Source organism: Perissodus microlepis, chromosome 16, assembly GCF_051167445.1.
Source record: "Perissodus microlepis isolate ML-2025 ecotype Zambia chromosome 16, ASM5116744v1, whole genome shotgun sequence".
In the NCBI taxonomy this organism is placed as follows: Eukaryota; Metazoa; Chordata; class Actinopteri; order Cichliformes; family Cichlidae; genus Perissodus; species Perissodus microlepis.
The window spans coordinates 5,700,497-5,715,493 of record NC_140476.1 but is presented as its reverse complement, the minus strand read 5'-3'; the positions used below and the strand labels follow the sequence as shown (position 1 = coordinate 5,715,493).

At 39.2% G+C, this 14,997-nt stretch overlaps 2 protein-coding genes across 8 annotated transcripts in view; one reads left to right on the top strand and one right to left on the bottom strand.

The window, feature by feature from the left end:
* Positions 1 to 1,536: 1,536 nt before the first annotated feature.
* On the top strand, positions 1,537 to 7,915 carry LOC146370269 (receptor activity-modifying protein 1). Its single transcript, XM_084954544.1, has 4 exons — positions 1,537 to 1,732; positions 3,141 to 3,186; positions 4,177 to 4,315; positions 6,279 to 7,915. The coding sequence occupies exons 2-4, from the start codon at positions 3,144 to 3,146 to the stop codon at positions 6,511 to 6,513; spliced, it is 417 nt and encodes a 138-aa protein (XP_084810670.1). The 5' UTR covers positions 1,537 to 1,732; positions 3,141 to 3,143; the 3' UTR covers positions 6,514 to 7,915.
* Positions 7,916 to 9,430: 1,515 nt separating this feature from the next.
* Positions 9,431 to 14,997, bottom strand: part of slc4a3 (solute carrier family 4 member 3) — a 66,524-nt gene continuing 60,957 nt past the window's right edge. For all 7 annotated transcript variants that reach the window (XM_084954535.1, XM_084954537.1, XM_084954536.1 and 4 more), the window contains one exon: positions 9,431 to 14,647. In XM_084954535.1, the coding sequence (XP_084810661.1) occupies positions 14,570 to 14,647 (78 nt within the window). In that variant the 3' untranslated portion in view covers positions 9,431 to 14,569. The remainder of the gene's footprint in view (positions 14,648 to 14,997) is intronic.

The window sequence follows — 14,997 nt, the reverse complement described above, 5'->3', positions numbered from 1 at the left end:
CCACCATTCCCCTTCATTCCAAAAGTATTATTGACAAAATTACTACAATTTATTCTCATTATTGACACAATATTTATATTTCACTTTAAATATGATTGTTATATATGCAATGAAATTTTCTGTTTAACTTTTGTACCACATTTATTGAATCCCACTAATCATGCATTTAACAATTTTTTGATGTATGGGGGTTTCTAGAGTCTACAGCACCACGCAGTACAGAAGACAGTTCTGAGTGCAAAAGCAGCACAAAATTACCTGCCACTGTCATTTTGATATTGTCGGTTATATGATACAACCAATATCTTTGTAAATGGACTGGAATTTATGAAGCATTTTTCACCATTACTAGGCACTCAAAGCCCAAAGCAGGGTACTTCATGCTGTTAATACCGTTTTTATTGATCGCTCGCTAATGGAAGCAATGAATGCATATTGAATTTCACAATCTTACTCAATTAACATTTATTTGTATACAAACAACCAAAACGACAGTAGCCTCAAGACCCTTTGACACGCAGGCTGGAGGATCCAGGGATCAAAGCTAACAGCCATCCTTGTATTTGGGACAAAAGTAGCTACGTTTAAGACAGTCTAAGGAGCTTGGAAAGAAAAGCGTCTGGACTTCTTTAAGTTACTTGAAGATGTTTCACCTCTCATCCAAGAAACTTCTTCAGTTCTAGGGTCAAATGGTGGAGAGTCCCAGATTTGATTTTAAGACAGGCCTCCAGTAAATGCTCTATATAAGCGAAGCCAAGTTTTTTGGTTGCATCTGGGAAGATGTATGTCTTGCCAGTGCAGGGTTCTCATACTTCTTTTCCATTTAATCATCACGTGGTGTGCAGCCAGTTCTGTCTTGCTGCCTTTTGAGAACCAGCTTATATTTCAACAGGTTTGAGCACTGAACACGTTACGTAGCATTATGCTGGAAAAGTTGGGGTAATTTTATGGGAAGAAAAAAAAAAAAAAACAGAGACAGTGCAGGGATTAACTTCACCTGCTTCCAAGATGCCAAGGAGAGGAAAGTCTGAAGAGTGTAGAACACTTAGTGGTATATAAAGCAGCGTTACTGTTTTACTGAAGCGTTGAGCATTGTGGCCTTCATCAGCGTCTTCATAAAAACATAATGTGGGAACCATTTTGAAATAGCAGAGGTAAACTATAAGTTTGGCTCTAGATTGGGGATCTAAAGGCAGCTCTAAGCAGAGTTAAAACTAACAGATCCCAATCATAAAGCTTGGGGTGTGTTGGAGTTGGAAATAACAAATTTCCTCTGATTGTGAGTCTCTTTCAGTTTGTGTGTGCTGACTTTGCACTGTAGCCCACCCCTTAATTCCCACCCCACCCAATCTTCCACTGCTGTGAAGCTGGATAAGAATATGATTTAACACAAAGCATAAACATTTAGGTTAAATATGTGTCTGTGGTGCCTGTGCGCTGGTTTCTTGACTCTTAGAGTTTTGCTAAAGTCTCTCTAGGGGGGCTCTGACTGGCACACGCCTTTGGGTAGCATGGGAACAGGCAGGCTTGGTCTGGGAAAGGGAGCAGGTTGTTCATTTCTGTTGCACAATCCAATTAGCTCCGAGTTCCACCGATAAGAAACAGCACCAGATCACTACAGAAGCTTTGTGTGAGAAGTCGTGCGTCTAATAGCTGGCTGGTAAACAATCAACAGCATCTTCAACAGGTTCCGCTTTCACCAGGGATCTACGACAGCTGGTTAACAACAGAGGTACGTGACTGTAGAACTTTTTATCTTTATAGGTTTTGGGTTTCGTAAAATGATTTACAAGTGTTGGCTGGATGGATCGCCGCATAGGTTGTAAAACCAACTGCAATACAACAATTCGTGCATTTACATCACTGACAGTATATGTGGTTTTATAGAGGGACAAACATCACATGTGCACATAAGAGAGGAAAATACAAAGAGAAGAAAATGCTTTTCAACATTCCATGGCAACATCTGTTTTCACTTTTTCCTCCCACGAGATAAATTCATTAGTTTGTGGAAATGTCCAGGAAGCAGATGGACATCATGTCTTCATACACATCCTTTTTCTTTCCTTTTCTTTCAAGGTGTATGCTTATGATTGAAGTGAAAGTTGAAACCTTAAATGTTAAATGTATGTCTACCTTTTAAATGCAGACTGACAAAATAGGAAAGGGTTTCCTTTCTCTTTGTTATTGTGCATCATAACTAGAAAATACAAGAAATGTCAAATGTGGAAACCATTATGTGCATTAACACTCCAGTGAGGGGAGGAAGCAGAGAAAACAAAACTGAATATTCAGCTGGAGAAAGTGTCATTTTGTAAAGCTGAACAAGACAAATTAACAGAATAAAAACAGAATGGAGAATTTAGGTTTGTAGGGAGCTGAGGAGTGATCTGACTATCCCTACTAGCAAAAACACACATGCACAGTAGGCACATCCCCATTTGAAAACCATCTTGCATTATTAATGTAATATAGGGCTGCATGAAACGTTATTTTAGCTTATCACTACATTTTCAGCAGTCATTTCAACTACATGAAGCAAATTGGTCCTAAAAAATAATCTCGTAAAAAACGTTGAAAAGGAAAACCCAGTCTGTTTGCACAGTTGCTGAATGGTGGGATTTATGGGACCGTGACCCCGAGGCCCTGACAGACAGCGGGGAGGAAAACAAAATGTGGGAGAAAGGAAATGGATCACTTATCAGAAGCAAACCACAACTAACAAGTGTAGATGACCCACCACCTAAAAAATGTCAAAACCACTGCAGTGTCAGGAACACTACCTGTCTTATGAGTGCTGTCAACAGCCCTTAAGCCACTGTGTGATCTTCAGAAGCTGCAAGTGAGCTACAGGGGAACCGTGTAACCAAATACCCCTTCTTTCACAACTTGGACTTCCTCAGGGGACTCGATATGAGCCAGAGACAGCAAGACTGTCTGTTGGTCTGTGTAAAGGTGCCTGATAACGTGAAGGAGCCAAGGTGGTCGGAGACTGTGCTGCAAAAAAAGTGAGAGGTTTCACGCTGGTGCAGATGGCTCCGTCAAGAAAGTTTGAAAACACCTGCACTCTGTGCATGCTGAGGATGTAAACCAGTGGTTGTTCGGTGTATTAATGAATTCTCATAACAATCTTTTAATAGATCATGCTGACTGCTTACCTGCTGGCAATCTTCTTCATCTGCGCAGGTAAGTGTAGTCAATCACACAATCATTGCAGACCAAAAATGAGAACTTAAAAGGTATATTTGGGTTAGAGGAATCTTTTTTTTTTTTTTTTAGTTTTTATAGCTAAATGTATCAAGACAGACAAAACAGCAGTTATTCACAACAGGAAAATGGGAGCGTTTCCAGGGTTTTGTAAATGGGCCGGCAAAGGAGAACCTCGGGTGGCAGAGGGGGGCTGGGTTGGGGGTGGAGATGTCTCACAGGGACAAATAAAAGCATCTGGAAGTTCAATGAGTTATAATAATGTTAATATGCTCCACAAACATGCATTAGATGTAGCTGCTTGTAGCAATGTTGGAGTCACACTGAAGGGCAAAGGGAGCTAATGGAGCTAGTAATATATTTCAGTTTTACTGCGTGGTCTATCAACACATATTTGGCTACAGTTTGCAAAGTGAAGGAGTAAAGGGGGCACAATTAAACCAGCAGCTTTCACTGCATGCAATATTATTTATCATTATACTCCTATGGCAATTCTACCTTTCGTTTTGTGTGATTTTCAACAAATTACACAACATATCAGAAAAGATTTTCAGCTAGAATATTTCATTCATTTCATCTGCATGCATATATTTGCAAGATTCAGTGAAGACAGAATTATTTGTCATATAAAAAAGGGGTGTAAATGAAGTTTCCTTTATGGACACCACATGAACTATAAATATAATTTAAATAAATAAATATAAATATAGAGACCCTGAAAAGCTGAAGATGGAAGATTTTTACGTTTATGTTTTCAAATTGGGGAATTACAAGATATATCCAGGCCTGATACATCTTCTAATTCACAAGAACCCTTCATTACATTTAACTGAAAGCCACTATGAATCCAATTTATTACAAAGAAAATGAACAGGCAAACAATGGTGTTTCTAACATTAATATGCGCTATCCTGAATTGAGTCAGCAGTGCTGACTCTCGCCTATGCTGTGCAATGTCATTTTCTTCAGGAATCACAGCGGAAGCTGTCCTTCCACCATGCAACGAGGACCTGTTTGACATCAATGTTGACAACTGCCTGTCGGCTTTCAACAAAAGCATGGAGACAAGTGACTATCAGAACATGTGCCCGTGGCCTATGGTTCAAAGGTAAATGTTAGGCTCTTCTTTTCTTCTTCATTTGTTTATTTTTTTAATTTAGCTAATATAAAGTTGTCGTTTTTTTTCTGTGTGTTTATATAAGAGAGACAAATGAGTTTTATTTAACTGGACAAGAGGCTCCCATGAGTTTCCAAGACTTGAATGAGTGGTGTGTGATTAACCAAACATTAATGTATGAGTCTGTGCTGAGCTCAACATGAGTGAAAACACAGGAAGGCTGGATAAAGATCCAGCCTTCCTGTGTTTTCACTCATCGAACTCTACAATGAAATACAGACACTTCTTTTTACTACCTTTTCAGTAAAGACGTATAATAACCTTTAGTCATGGGAAAATCAGATGCTTTCCAGTCTCCTCATTACATTTGATGCCGGTCGAAGTTTTAATTACTCATATTCTAATGAAAACATGTGAGACCATTGCTCTTGGGCTCACATTTCCAGACAGCAGTTGTTTCTGGAGACTTTAGTCTTTGCCGTGCTACCTGGAGTGGATGGCAGTGGACTTTAATTATGACTGTAATAATCCATATTTTACTGTCAGCATAATTTGGGAGATGAGGTACCGTAGAGTTTAAATGGTGTGTAAGGGTGGAGTGTCCATCGTCACAAGGAGCCTTGCTTGTTGATCAGGCTTCTGGCTGTCAGGTTCAATTGAGCCTCGGTGGATTTTTTCCACACTAAAATTTTGCAGCGACATCTGGTTGCGAGATTTATGTTTGTTTAGAGAGGCTACGGTTGCTTCTCTGCCCCGAGGACATGACAAATTAATGCTTAAACTTGAAATGTAAGCTGCTGCCTAAACATCAGCGGGTGATTTCTCCATTTATAAAAATCTTGAAGACACTCAGGCTGTTGATGTTTTTGGCTTTGTGCGCCTATAAACAAGGCGCCTATAAGTGCAATGCAACTGTGTGACATGGATCTATGATCATGCCAGGTGAACTGAGGCAAAAAGCATGGCTTCTATTCATCTGCTGTTGTTTGTTCATGCTACATCCTACTCAGCACAGTCATATGTTCCCATTTTTTGAGCCAGTGCACCTGTACATTTCACTGGCATCAGGATATTTTAATAGTGCATTTGCAAGAAATAAAAAATGTTTATATTATTTGGTATCTTATGGCTGATTTTCCCCTAATGATAAATGAAAATGTGATGGTGACCCATTTAAAATGCATTAAGGGTGGGTTCTGAAAGAGGGTTGGTCTGTCCTCATGATGCCAAATAAATAATTCATGCTTACCTGATCTTTTAATTTATTAATAAGTCTTTACTCAGTTATCCCATGAAAAGAAGGTCTGTTTGCAGACAGTTGGGTGTGTTGTGGTCAGTAGAACACACATAACAGCTCTGTTGCCTGGCAATACTGTTAGCTAAACGGGAAACAGGAAGCTGAAATGTTAAGGCCTCAGTCACCCAGGTGGAGAGACTGATCGGTGACCCTCTGACAACCACAATGTGTATTCCTCCGCCAGTCGCTAGGTGAAAATGGTTGCAAAAATGCTACTGCACCAAAAACTTCCATGTGATTACTTTGGTCACTAGCAGATTGTTGCCATTGCCTGCCGTTTGCATGGAAGACACAGACTTGTGTGCAAATACTTACCAACTACTGAGCAGCAGTGAACCTTTTTATGAAAAGGTGGTGTGTTTTATGAAAGCTACAGGCGACTGCAGCAATCTGCAATTGTGGAAAATAACTTTTTCCCTAGTGACTTGTGGTTTCCAAGGATTCACCGAGCAGACTTTGGGGCTGTGGGACTAAGGCCCAACTCTTAAAGCTACATGTATGAATAATGCCGAATGTGCTGACGTGGAATCTGATTCTCAGCCTACAGATTCATGCTGTACATATTTCACACACGCTAAAAATGTTACAAGTGAAATTCTTGACTGCCTGAGTAATTTTGAGTCACCTTGACTTTAGTCTCACTCTCTTTCTCGGCAGCAACTACAACAAATTGATGACATGTGTGGAAGACTGGACTAAGAAAACTTGGTGTAAGGGTTATGGATTTTTGGTAGATGAGATTTACTTGGAGGTCCACCAGACGTACTTTTCGCTATGTGGATACGTTCGTGACCCCCCACTCTTCACTCTCATCATGTTAATAGTACCGTGTATTATTGTCATACTTTTTCTGCCTCTTCTGTGTGTTCACATCGCCCGCAGGGCCACATAAATACCCAGCGAAGGAAAATTCGAATATTTTTTTAGCCAGTGTTCTGACAGTGCTAACTGTGCTTGCTACCTCTGATGCAGAGATTCAGGAAAGTCATCCTGGAAGTAGACACTTCAAGCTAATAAACAATCATTTTACATAAATCAGAAAATACATTTTCTATTCAATGAAGTAGTGAAAATGCCTAACTACTTAAGTTTGGTTGGATAAGTATCTTGGGCTGTTCACAAAGAGTTTCATGATCCAAAAGACTGCAACGGAGAGGACAACTGTACAACTGAGAGTCTTTTGGACCTAAATGTATTTATCTAAGCAGACAAATTGCAGGGGAGCTTATAAACGGGTGTCGTACATAGAGCAACAATGACTACAAATCCCCCAAAGGTCACGTTTGGTGGAACAAAGCAAAAATCTCACCTGTTTTAAATATTCCCCTGTCCCCTTCAGGATCCCTGTGCACCTCTGCACCAATTCCAGCGCTCTGGCTATTTTCCGATTTCTCTCTCTGGAACTCCTCCTCTGATCACTTGTATGTCCTCCCTTTTGTTAAAACAACAACACTTCCAGCCTTAAATTTAATATTTCGAGAAGAATGTCATAGAGAACAACATCTAGTGACTGACATTATCTCCAGTCACCATCATAGTGTTGGTATGAGGCTTTCATAGTGTCAGCACACAAAGCATCCACTACAGGTCGGGTCCTTTTTGACAAATGCTCTCATGAGACACCTCAGATTTTTACAAAAGACACTCTTGACCTTATGTGCTGCCTCTGCACTTGGACAGTTTTTATTTTTTTCACTAAAAATTGTATTTCTAAAATGTTTTTTCGTTTTATAAATCATCATTATGACCTGTATAGAGTGAGCCAGACTAATTACAAGTGCTGGAAGCCGTCCCGAGGTCCCACAAAGGCAGTCTTGAGGGGGACATTGGCTAAATCTACAAAGCTATGTTTTTTATGTTTGAGTTCCAAAACCATAATGCACAGAAAACAACATTTTACAGGATTTTGTCATCCAACTGTCAAATTATAGGAGATATTTTACTATTTAAAAAATAACATTGTTTTGAATATTACCCTCCATAAACAAATATGAACACAACTGGATGAAATCTATGAAAATGTAACCATTTTATTGTTGTAGTGATTTTTCTCTTCAAAGGTCAAACACTGTATTTCTCTGTGACTCGTTTGGTAAATATACAGTATATATTTATCACATTATACAGTCTGTAAAATGAAAATACACTGAGCACTTACCTAATGAATGTCCTTCACTTCCATTATTCTTCCATATGTGTGGCAGAAGTAATCTGGTTTATACTGTAATCATTTTTATGTTGACAGAAATAAAAACAATTCCATTTGTATTTGAAACACATAATAAATATTTATTTCAGACAAAAAAATAATGCTTTACAGTTTTTTGAAAACCTCTTTGTAGCCATAGCAAGACAGACCTGCTATTAAAGTATTCACATGACCTAAGTGTCAGTCTACAGATGCAAACATACTGCATTTAATTATTTTTTCATCCAATTACTACTTAAAAGGACTGTTGTGCAGTGCTCATGCAGAAAACTGTGTCAGTAAAACAATGTAAAGATCCATTAGGTGTTTTGGGGGATTTCAATACTTGAATAATTTTATGGTTCCTTGTAATCTGCAAAGGATGCTAGCGTTCTTAATCTGACTGAGGATCAGTTGCCCAGCAAAAAAACAGAAAGCAAGAGTTGAATGTTTTAAGCCAAAGGGGAATTTTCTCAAGAATCGGTGGGTAAACTAGAGACTGTTCAGATCCAGGAGTGCCAATTGGTGATATTATGTCTAATAAGACTCTAGCATCATTTATGCACAAGGTGTTTTTTGGTATTTGTTACCTGATGCACCCGGTTAATTAAATAAGTGCCACTTCAAACTCCTTGTTCCCCAACATGCAGGTAAAGTTACCAAGTAGTGCCTAACTCTAATAAGCAAATTTAAGCGAAATTTGCTAATGCGGGTCTCTAAAACGGGACCATTAATTGTCAGCAGGTAATCTTGCCACCAAAAATACACCTTGTGCATAACAGGGAGTCCCAATTAACTGCTGACCCGCTGATCATGAGACTCGCTAGCTGTTGTGTGTTGTAGAGTTCTTTGGTCTGGATCTTATTAAAACCTTGCTTAATGCAGCTTACACCGTGCTGGGAGAAACGTATAGTCGTTTTGTCTTTCGTGGATCAGGCACACTAGAGTAAAAACAGTCCTTATGATTAAAAAAAAACTGGTGGTTGCTGTGATTTCATGGAACTTTGTTGCTGTCAAAGACCAAGTGCAACTACTGGTGTCGACCAAGTGGTCACCCAGAGGTTGAGTGGGTGACGCCCTCAACCTCTGGGCAACCACTTTCAACTGGAAGGCAATTGCACAGGTTGCCAAGTGGAGGCAACTTATTCATGGTGGGAATGGGACTCACTGTAATCACTCTCAGACTGGCAAAGGTTTTCAAATAATCATTGCGTATTTTGTAAGCACAGAAAGAGTCGGTCTGTGCAGATGAGTGCAACTCGACTGTGACAACTCCTTGCAATACGGGACTCGACTCAAGTGGTTGGCGGCTGCTTGTATCCCGATTATATTCCTCTATTAAAAACAAGGTTGCAGAGTGCTTGCGTCATTTTGCACAGGTAAAACCACATCCTACTCACTCTGTCTGTCTTAGTGCTCTTTTATCACCGTCTGGACTCAGTAAATTTGCTTTGAAGAGTACAACTGACTGTGAGTGGTTTCCAGACCTGGTTCATTTTGTTTTCCCTAGTGTGACTTCAGCATAAACAAATAGCATAGTCTTAAAAATCATAGGTGTTTCTCACTGAACTGAACTGAACACGTATGTTCTATGAATAAAAAAATACTATCCACAAAAAGGAACATTAAAAAAGGATAATACTGGAGATAGTATTTAATTTACAGCAGGAGATGAGGAACATCTGATACCAAAGACAGAAGAAAAAAAATTAATGGCATTCCTTCAGCATCCACCATATTTCTGTTGCTCTTAAGAAAATATCAGTATTACTGCATTTCCTTGTAGCAGTTAATCTCGTTTCACATGTATCTGATTTATAGTTACATATGGTCAAACCGAGTACACTATTCCATATGCTAAAGACCCAAGCTTGTCAGATGTCTTCACTCAAGCTGATGACAGTGGATTAGCCTTGGTTCAAAAATAACAGAGCCAAGTCTTAGAATTGGGTGGGTGGCCTGGCCTGCTACCACTGAGGCATAAGGCGACGAAATGAGGTGACGTGAGAACGTTGACATGACAGAATTTTCTTTCAGGGTCAGAAAGACCAGAACGATTTTTCTTTACATCTCGTGTGTTCTGACATCCAACACCAGCCAGGACCAAGAGGCAGCGCCACACCTTTTCTTATCTTAATAATACCCACAATTCCACTTTTTCTCTTGTGTAAATACTGAAAGGATATTTTGGTAAGTTTGCTGGTTCTTTTTAGGCTGTGGACTCCACAGACACAGCAGCTCGTGTCACACACAGTCGTATCGGGCATACACCTCAGAGCCTCTTTCACCATCACAGGTCGAATCAGCACAGCATTGTTGACAAACAACAACTTTGGCTAAAAAATGAACTATCAAAGCTTTCACTGCATATTTAGTTATTAATGGCACCAACAAGGCATTTTACTTTAAAAAATAAAATCTTTACCCCCCTTTTGATTCTCATGTTCTCAGCCACTCACAGCTGGCTGTACAGCATCTACTCTTAGTCTCTCACAGTATTGCACTTAGTGCTCTGTGTACAACTAACATTAGTGTGTGCTTTTTAGGTATGGAAGTTAAATATTGACAAAACTATTAGACATAGAACAAATGTAAGCTTTCAACAAACTATTAAACAATGTTAGTCTGCCTGAAAAGATGCTTTTCATTTTTTAAATAAAACTATACACTTACTGGTCACTTCATTAGGTACACCTTGCTATTAACAGGTTGGACCCAATTTTGCCTTCAGAGCTGGCCTAATCTTTCATTGCACAGATTCAATAAGGTGGTGGAAACATTCCTCTGAGATTTTGGTTCAGACTGACATGATAGCATAGCTTTGCACAGTTACTGCAGATTTGTTGGCTGCACATCTACCATCTCCCATTGCACTGCATCCCAAAGGTGCTCAATTGGAGTGATAGCTGAACTCTAGTTTAAGATCACTTGAGCTTTGTGACATGGTGTGTTAGCCTGCTGGAAGAAGCCAGCGGAAGATTGGGACATTGGGGTTATAAAGAAATGGACATAGGAAGCAATAATTCTTTGGTTGGCCGTGGTGTTTAAAAATGGTCATTACACATTGTTTTTGCCACAATACCATCCAAATTTCTTTTGGACTCACAGACTACAACTAGCAAGTACAGCTTTCAGGGTGACAACTACAGTGGAAGGTAGTCCAGGTTATTTCAAATGAACTATCGTCCTTGTAAATGAGATGAATACAAACTGAAAAAATTGTCTGTAAGGCAGAAAATATGAGGGATGCTTGCTTACTCAGGGCAATCTAGAGTTTACACTTTTTAAATTTACACAATATTAGAATAATTCTAAGTTACAAAAAATACATAAATGTCACAAAAAATGAAGAGTTAAAAAAAAACCAAAACATCAACAACAAAAATAGTTTTTTCATTTTTTTTGCAAAATTATTTGGCAGTGCGCTTTCTAACATGGTGACCACTCATAGTTGTGTCATTAGTGAACTTCCATAAATCAAGTTCCTGCCCCTAAAAACACACTCAGTCAGAGGCAAACATTCAATAATGTCACGAATACGGATAGGGGTGGGTATAATAAAGAAAATACCTCACTGTCCCTGCCCTCAGTTTGCCATTCCAGTCTCTGTAAACTCCTGAAACATAAACACATGGTTGAAAAGGTCCATTAATAACGCAGCCCATTTTAAATGAAACTGCTACAGAGTGCTAATTCAAAGCACATTGTGTTACTCATTAACTCGGGGAGCTGCAGAATTAAATACAGACTGCAGCAGGTGTACGCTTCACATCAAAGTGGAGCTTCAAGTGCAGGCCTACAGAGAACAATCTAGGGGGGAAAGAGAGATTCATTTACCATTAAACTTCTATGTCACTTCACTGGAGTAAACACATAATTCTACGCACTTGACCTCTTTTTCCTACATTGTACAACATAAAAGCCGGGACTGTAAGCCATAGATTTTTACATAGCAAGCGCCGGATTGCCCCGACCGCTTTATTTACACAAAGAGGCAACAAACTAAAGGCTGGGGAGCAATATTTACAGATCAAAGGTCAGTTTCCCCTGAGACTGAATCCTTGCATGGCTCATATGTAGGGCATGGTTATGTGAAATAAGATGAATAACAGTACATTGCTGACCATTTAAAGTATGTTTATAGTGGGGTTTTGGCCTTGTTTGCCAGCAATTTATAGAAACCTCTTCAGCTGCCAAACAGTCTCTCTCTCTCCTAACTTACTATGCACTGTTTTCTTTTAAAAGGTTCATAGACTAAATCTTAGCAGTACATACTTTTTGGTACTAACAGTGCAAAGAAACAGACTTTCATGTTGAATTTACTTTTTTGCCAAGCATCCCCCAGAGTGAGGAATTTGGGTTTGGGTTCAATCATCTCTGCTGTTCTTTTCCACTTTCACTGAATGTGATCAAAGAGTGTGCCATCAAGATATTGCAAGAAAAAACAGCAGACAATTGCGTTTGTGTGACTTTCTGCAGTTATCCACCCAGTTAGAATCCCCAGGACTCAGCTGATGCTTCCCGAGTGTGTCAGTGATGAAAGCAAGGGAGCCACCGAATGGACATGGAAAATGACCAGAACCCAATGTGCTCACTTTTTTTGTTGCATTCAACAACTCCCGTCTATTTTAAATCAATACGAATAAACTTTATAATCCTAATGTTTGGTGAACCAGACAGTGAATATCCTCAAAACATCTAAATGTGAAGCTTCTTCTTTCAATTCCTAAGCTTTTAATTGCTGACCGTAAATGGACCATTGATCCAAATATAGTAAAATCACACCAATTTCCAACACTAATTAATAAATTAGTTTTATATTTTTTGTCGTTTTATGTACAGCAGCTGTTATGTGTTTCTGTGTAGCATGAAATAAGAAAGGCTTCTGAAAATGTGCATGTGTCAAAACTACACTTTATTAGGTACACCTTAGGTAGTACCAGGTTGGACCCCCTTTTGAGATCTGGTGGAGGGCATTCGAGGTTTTTGACCCGGCATGCATCCTGCAGGAAAGAGCCATCAAAAATTATGTACAGTGTGGTCTTCTGCCGTTGTAGCTCATCCGATTCCAGGTTCAATATGCTGTTCATTCCAAGATGTTCTTCTGCATACCTTGGCTGCAATGAGCAGTTAATTTAGCTACTGCTGCCTTCCTATCAGCTCAAAGCAGAATCTCCTCTGACATCAGCTATGTATTTTCACCCAGAAAGAGAACAGAATGGTATTTTTCAGACCATTCTGTATAAACCCTTGAGATGGTTTTGTGGGAAAATCCTAGCAAATCAGCAGTTTTGGGAATACTCGGACCAGACTGCCTATCACCGACTACCATGTCACATTTAAAAAGTCAATTAAAAACACCTTTCTTCCCAAATCTGATGCTTGGACAAATTTCAAGAAGTCATCTTGACTATGTCTATATGCATACATACATTACTGCAGTTGCTGCAGTACGATTGACTGATTAGATTTGCGATAACAAAGAGATGAACAGGTGTACCTATTGAAGCAGCAGGTGTTAGTTGCAATATAGGATAACTCTAAAAATAGATGGTAAATTACAATCCCAAGCTCACAGTCTGTCTGTGCAATGCTACCTTCATGCATCCTGCAAATGTTTAAATGCTCCCCAACATTTTCAGTACTATCGTGTCTGTGTTAGCCAAGTGCGTTATTCATGACATCTCTTAAAAAATATACCAAATTTAGCAAAAAAACTGACAGGTACTTCAAATAAAGACACATTTTTCTGTTTTTAACGTGTCACTCTACACAATGTTCTTTATATTTTACACTAACTCTAACAGTAGCTTAAGCTATCCGAAATCTAAATACCACTAAGAACATGGTATAGCGTTAAGTCCAAAAGGTCACAAAATAAATAGATACAACAAAGTAGAAAAATAGGTTTAGACCATGTTAGCTATTTACTTATACATCCAAGGTCATAATAATGGGATCAGTGGAGGGCATTAATCACCTTAAAAAAGTACAGTGGCAGCCCATGAAGAGGCACAGTCTCTAGGGGATTTTGGATTCACGGGAGACTACATTTAGAGATGAGGACTTGTGCCAGGGAGCTGGGTTGGCAGAGGGAAACATGACCTTTTTTCTACAAGTCTGTACAGAAAGGAAAAGGACTGACTTAACTCCTTGTTTGCACACCATTGCAACCTATAGACAAAGGCAGTAATACAAAGGAAAAAGGCAGTTTAACAACAGAGGCAGTAAAACCAATTGAAGGCTTTACATTTAGAGAAAGTTCATCTGAAAAAATTATTAAGTTTGATTGAAATCCTCTCCTCATTAAAGAAAAATTTTCCTTTCTCACAGATCAGTGCCAAAATAAGCCTGAATTAATCAAGCCTGCTGCAGTCCTAAAGGTCCCCATTATCATTGCACTTATGCCCAGAACCTGCAGACTAATTAAAGGGAGACATCAGGTAAAAAGAGTTCATATAAGTTATGTATGCTGCTAGATTTGGTATAGTCCACTTCAGGTATGCATTCAGAGCTATTTCTGTCAGGGTTAAGACATCGACACCACCACAAAGATCTAACATTAGATGTGCTTTAAAAAAAAATGGATTAAATAAAGGTAAAAAGTGCTTATCCAGCTATAAATTCTGTATATTTTACAAACACCATTGCAGAAGCTCCTCTTGCTATCCAGAGACAATGAGGTTTCCAAGATTTGCTTCCTCCGATCGGTCAGACCTGCAGGGTGTAGGTGATCCTTTTAGCTGGTTCCAGCTTAAATTTATACAAGCATGTGGATCTCATTGTACTCATCTCGTCCGTCTTCATCAAAGTTGGGCGAATCTTCATCACAATCCAGCTGCAAAGGGTTGAAATACCTTATTATTTTCATTTAATGTTCATTCTGGACAAATTAAGCATAGTTTAGCGCTGCCAATTAAAACAATGCTGTGGAATAAACTAGCACACTGACACCATCATTGTTTATTCATAATTTAAATACAGCAATGCATGCATTTTGACTGAGCAGTACTCTGTTAATTATAGAGCAGCAATTAGTGCCTCTAAGATCAACGCCTGAAAAAAATAGGCTGCTTTTCGCGAGCTAAGGCTTTAGCACAGAGCCCAAGAGACCAGCCGGCAACCATCTGCCAGTCATGTATTCCCTGACCACTTGGCAAGTGGTTGCTGAAGGTTGATGGCATTTGC

What these genes read in the sequence shown, in the direction of transcription:
- LOC146370269 (XM_084954544.1), top strand. Translation starts at nt 3,144, where the DNA reads ATGCTGACTGCTTACCTGCTGGCAATCTTCTTCATCTGCGCAG. An exon ending in AATCTTCTTCATCTGCGCAG is followed by an intron (nt 3,187 to 4,176) that starts GTAAGTGTAGTC and finishes CATTTTCTTCAG; the next exon opens with GAATCACAGCGGAAGCTGTC. An exon ending in CCGTGGCCTATGGTTCAAAG is followed by an intron (nt 4,316 to 6,278) that starts GTAAATGTTAGG and finishes CTTTCTCGGCAG; the next exon opens with CAACTACAACAAATTGATGA.